Raw genomic sequence first — 6,000 nt, forward strand, 5'->3', positions numbered from 1 at the left:
AGGTGTTTCTTTCCCTACTTTCTTGAGTCCAGGGCTGAGTGGCTTTCCAGGAGAATTCTACCAAACGTTTAAAGAAGAGTTAACACCTTTTCTTTTGAAACTGTTCCAAAAAATTGAAATGGAAGGAAAATTTCCAAACTCATTCTATGAGGCCAGCATTACCTTGATTCCAAAACCAGACAAAGACCCCACTAAAAAGGAGAACTACACACCAATTTCTGTGGTGAACATGGACGCAAAAATTCTCAATGAGCTACTAGCAAACTGAATCCAACAATACATTAAAAGAATTATTCACCACAATCGAGTGGGATTTATTCCTGGGCTGTAGGGCTGGTTCAATATCCACAATAAATCAACGTGATACATCACATTAATAAAAGAAAGGATAAAAACCATATGATCCTCTCAATAGATGCAGAAAAAGCCTTTGACAAAATACAGCATCCTTTCTTGATAAAAACCCTCAAGAATGTTTTTAATAAATATGTATCTACAGACATTTGGATATGCAAGATTTAAGCTGAGTGGGAGAGAGATCAGGGTCGGTGATGTATTCTGGAGAATTAGCATCATAAAGCTAATGGTCAAAACTAGGAGACTAGATTTTATCACCCAAGCATATTACAAAGAATTAGATGATCAGTGGGATGATATGCAATGTCAACTTTTAAAAGTCACTGCATTATGGGGAACCCACAAAGGGGACAAAGAGGAAAACAATAAAGCTCATAGAGGATAGAATTAGAGAAACTCTGAGAAAGCCATAGGTAGTGTCAACAGTAGCCGAGTGTACTACCAAAAAATAAAGGAGGAATCATCTGCAATGAATTTGGCAATATGAATATCTTTGATAATAGTTTTAAAAGAAGGTTGAGGGCATAAGTCTGATGGCAGTGAGATTAAAAGCAAACCAAATAAAGAGGAAGAAGCTAGAGATTGTTGACATAGGACAAAAGAGTAAGAATGGGAAGAGGAAGCAGGAACTGAAAGAGTAGTGCTTGTTTCTTGGCACTTTAGATTTTTTTTCCCCCTGAAGTGAAAGAGCCTACACAGAGTAGTATGACAAAAACAGAGACTGAAGCAAGGTTTTTAAGAAAACTGGAAAGGATAGAGTCAAGAGCACATATGAATGAGTTGCCTTTCTTAGTTCTAATTATCTTCCCATTCATAATCATAGTCCTGATACACCCATCTCTATCTATGCTCTTGGTTAATTCTTAAAACTGCTTTATATTGTAGATAGCACAGGGAAGCTATGAAGCAGAGTACCAAGGTTGAAATCCCAGCTTACTGATATGTTACCTTGAGCAAATTATCTAATTTCTCTGCATCTTTATTACCTATGAAATAGGATAATAATACCATCTACTGTGTAGGACTGTAATAATAGTAGCTGGCTTAAGGAGGAGTTGTATTATATTATTTAATTCATGTAAATCTCTTAGAAATATGTCTGTACGTGACAAGCGCTCAACACGTATTAGCAATTATTATTATTCCAGGCACAGCTAAGTGATTTCACTCTGAAACTTCACAACTCTTCTATGAGTTAGACACTATTATTATCCCATTTCATATATTGTAATGATTAATAATTATTGAAAACTTACCACTTACTACTTACTACTTGACTTTAGAGTCAAGGCTCTAAATGCATTACATATAGCAACAACAAAAAACTTTATTATTTACAGCTATACTGGAATTCTCCCCACCCCATGCTTCACCTACAGATAGGGGATTGTTTCCAATCCAAAAGAAATCAAGAAAAGAATGGCATGAGATCTAGAATTAGGGAATCCAATATTTCAGAGAAGGGAAGAGAATATCTAGAAGGTGAAATAAATTATCTTATTAATAATTGTATAGCAGATGGAGAGCAAATCGCCACAGACTGAAAAAATGAACAGAGCTCCAGAATAGATGTTCCCATGGGGAAAAGTTAACAGATGTCTTGATCTGCTGGACTGTATTGAGAGGATTAATACTTCTGCTTGGGGTATAAGTAGTGATAGTGATGTGGAGAACGAAACAAAAGAAAAAAATTAAATTTCCTTACAACTTACAGCCCATTGACATGTCCTTGAGACAGAGTGACCTTCCTCAAGGAGCTTAGCTACCTCGATGTTAATATTTTGCTAAGGGCAAAAGGCAGCCTTGGCTTAACATTAGCCTGAACTTCAGGATTCTAGAAGTCTCCTTTAACATATAAAAATTCCTTTGGAAGCTTCCTTTCTCTCTACTCTCCCCAGATATATGTTAGCAATCATCCTCCAAGCAGATGGCCCTTTGATATACATCTGAAGGGTCTCTTGACTAAGGTTTAACTAAATAGTAGTAAATGACCTTTTCCTAACAAAAGCTAGTTCCTCAAGGTCCTGGAAACATTGCTTCCAAATTTTTAGATACTTAATGCTATCTCTAACCCCTTTCCAATTCAAAAGTATATAATCAGCCACTCCTCATAACCCCTGTACAGCTCTTTCTGCCCATGGGTCCTGTCCTGTCCTGTGCTTTAATAAAACCACCTTCTTTGGGGCACCTGAGTGGTTCTGTTGGTTAAGTGTCTGACTCTTGATTTTGGCTCAGGTCATGATCTCATGGTTTGTGAGATCAAGCCCTGTGTAGGACTTTGCACTGACAGCATGGAACCTGCTCTGGAGTCTCTCTCGCCTCTCTCTGCCCCTCCCCACCCCTCTTTCTCTCTCTCAAAATAAGTAAATATGAAAAATTAAATAACTAAAAATTTAAAAAACACCTTTTGCACCAAAGACGTCTCAAGAATTCTTTCTTATCTGTTCCTTCCCAAACCCCAACATTTTCACATCAGTAGATATATGGAAAACTAAGAAAAGAAACTAAAATAAAAACAATAGTTATCTCTAGGAAAAACAAAAAAATACCTGAAAGGAAATGTGATTGTAGTATAACCCATCATTCAATTATGAATAATATGTACATAGGCAAAATGATATAAACATTCAAATTATTTAACCAAAAATTTTGACATAAATATACTGACATGAGGGGTGCCTGGGTGGCTCAGTCAGTTGAGCGACCGACTTCGGCTCAGGTCATGATCTCACGGTCTGTGAGTTCGAGCCCTGCGTCAGGCTCTGTGCTAACAGCTCAGAGCCTGGAGCCTGCTTCGGATTCTGTGTCTCCCTCTCTCTCTGTCCCTCCCCCACTCATGCTCTGTCTCTCTCTGTCTCAGAAATAAATAAACATTAAAATTTTTTTTAAAAATTAAAAAAATAAATATACTGACATGATAGGGGAGGAAATGTGCGTATTTAGCTATTTTAATGCAGTAAAATTAAGAAAGACAAGAATAACATGTTATTTAGAATTAGGAAAGAAAATTTCATAAGAAACAACTGAAATATTTCAAAGTGTTGAAGGTGGTTGCTTCTGGAGAATGGGAGTCAGATGGGAGTGAGTAGGGCTAGGAATTTTTACCACTGCAATATTTTCAGTATTTTTACCACTGCAATGCAAATTTAATTGTGCCTTTGAAAGTTCTACAGTCTTTCAGAAATTCTATATTCAAGATTTCCAACTAGATTGTATACTCTGTGAAGATAGGGGTCATCATTCATTATGTTATAACCATCCATGGTACCTATTCAAGCCACTGATGACCGAAGAAAACCAAGGATCTGGATAAACTACAGACATGAACACAGACCTTTAGTACTACAAAAGAATTCAGAAATTAAGTCATTACCTTTAATTTTATAAATGAGCAAAAAGACCCAAAGAAGTAAATTATTAGTTCCTAGAGAAGAAATTATCTTAATGTACTGTATGCTTTGATTTTGGCATCATTATCTATTACTTATTAATTAGTAATAAATTATATAATACTCTATTAAAAAAAAACATTTAAAAACTGAACCATGGGGCACCTGGGTGACTCAGTAGGTTAAGTGTCTGACTCTTGGTTTTGGCTCAGGTCATGATCTCACAGTTTGTGAGTTTGAGCCAGGTGTTGGGCTCTGCAGTGACAGTGCAAAGCCTGCATGGGGTTCTCTCCCTCACTCTCTGCCCCTCCCCTGCTTACTGGAGCATGCACTCTCTCCCTCTCTCAAAATAAATAAACGTAAAAAAAAGTAAAAACTGAACCACAAAAAACAGAAAGGGAGGGCCGCCTGGGTGACTCAGTGGGCTAAGCATCCTACTTCAGCTTAGGTCATGATCTTGAGGTTCATGAGTTTGAGCCCCATGACTGTCTGTGCTGACAGCTTGGAGCTTGGACACTGCTTCGGATTCTGTGTTCCCTTCTCTCTCTGCCCCTCCCCCACTCACACTCTGTCAGGCTGTCTCTCTCTCTTAAAAATAAATAAACATTAAAAAAAAATTAACAGTAAAAAGAAAAATAGGGGAATGGAATCCCCTACACATCCAGCAATACCTGCTCTGATCAGGCAGAGGTACTGTCCTGGTGAAAGAATGTCAGGCCTACAATAGAGAAATCCAGCAAAAGATAAAATATCAGTTTCTGTTGCTGTTGTAAATTGGATCCACAGTCAGTCATTTCTTCCCAGTTTTCTATCATTATTTCCTGAAGCAGAGTAAGTTACAGCAATCCACCTCCAGATAGGTGATTTGATTATCTTTAGCATGTGGAATCTTTTACTCTCGTAATGCTTATCAGCTCTGGCACAAATTGAACACATTAATCACCAAAAAAAGAAGTCTGCAAGAAGGATAGGAACTAGTGAGTTTCACTGATAATGGAAAAATGCTTTTTTTTTTTTAAGAACCACATTGCTAATATTAAGTTGAAAGGAAAAGACAATTTTTTTTTGGAGTGATAACTATAATAATGAGTACAGAAGTGAATTTAAATGGACATTAGGAGAACTGAGAAGCACTCACTCAATCCTCAGGGGCAAACAGGAGTTGGTAATTATTTATATTTGATTCTAATGAAAAGAATACTAGACTCTCCGTTTGGGATTTTTTTTTTTTTTTTTTTTTTTTTTGAGACACGTAAAATCTGGAGGAGGGCTGAAAAATCTGAGCTCAAAGATCTGTATCTTTTCCCAAATGAACATATGGATGTGTGCCTTCAAATGGTTAACGCTTATCTCGGCGCGGCTGGAAACACTGCACAAATCACAGCCTGTGAACGTTGAAAGCGAGCGTCTAACTAAAGCGCCGCAGGAGAAGGGGCGCCAGGGGGGCGAGGAGCGCCAGGCGGCAGCTGCTATCAGTAGCTTCTTCTTATCCCCTCGCCCAGCCTGCAGGGCTGGGCTCGACCCATCTATCACCGCATAGAAAGAGCCCGAGGCTTGGCTCTGACAAAAACGTCCTTTTTTGTTACCTTGCTATTATGCCTGGCAGCTTCTGGTCCATGAATTCCTGCATGCACTGGTGTTCCGTGGAACTGCTGAGAAACCTCCGGAAAGATTCAACGTATCTGCTGTGGTCAGAAAACAGGCTCCTCATGGAAGATGCCATGTTTGGTTTCTGATGGAAGGCAGAAAAGGAGGAGAAGCTTTAACTTCCCCTCCTCTTCCCAGTTCCTTGTCTCTCTACTCACCCCCACCAATTCCTATCCCCACTTCTCGCACCACTTCCTCCCCCCCCCCCCCATGCCAGAAAAGCCTGCTTTGAGTTTTAACATGCAACGAAGGCTGGTGTGCAAATCACATTCTTACGTCAGTTATTTGTTCAGGACTTTGAGCTGATACTTTAACCCCTGCAGTGTTCCTTTATAAGAAATGGAGGTGGTAAAGCAAAGCAATAAATCCACTGTTACAACTTGTTTTTAAACGTCTGAAGTTCAGAAAGTCATAAAAACTGATCCCATTCTAATCACTTCCTGTTTTGTCACCCTTTGCCAGGAGTGAATTCCAAGTGGGACAGTGGCTGCTTTAAGGGCCAAAGGCGACAAACACAGGGTAAACAGCCAGTTACAAGGCTACAAACCACTTTCAGAAATATACCCCTGCTGAAATCTTTGACAGAAGATGGATGTCCGCCTCCATG

At 38.9% G+C, this 6,000-nt stretch overlaps 1 protein-coding gene across 1 annotated transcript in view; it reads right to left on the reverse strand.

The window, feature by feature from the left end:
* Positions 1–5,595, reverse strand: part of HNMT (histamine N-methyltransferase) — a 45,967-nt gene extending 40,372 nt beyond the window's left edge. The window contains exon 1 of the mRNA XM_019454975.2: positions 5,333–5,595. Coding sequence (XP_019310520.1) covers positions 5,333–5,469 — 137 coding nt within the window. The 5' untranslated portion in view covers positions 5,470–5,595. The remainder of the gene's footprint in view (positions 1–5,332) is intronic.
* Positions 5,596–6,000: the final 405 nt, after the last annotated feature.

Source organism: Panthera pardus, unplaced genomic scaffold, assembly GCF_024362965.1.
Source record: "Panthera pardus isolate Hobbes unplaced genomic scaffold, ASM2436296v1 HiC_scaffold_10, whole genome shotgun sequence".
Taxonomy (NCBI): Eukaryota; Metazoa; Chordata; class Mammalia; order Carnivora; family Felidae; genus Panthera; species Panthera pardus.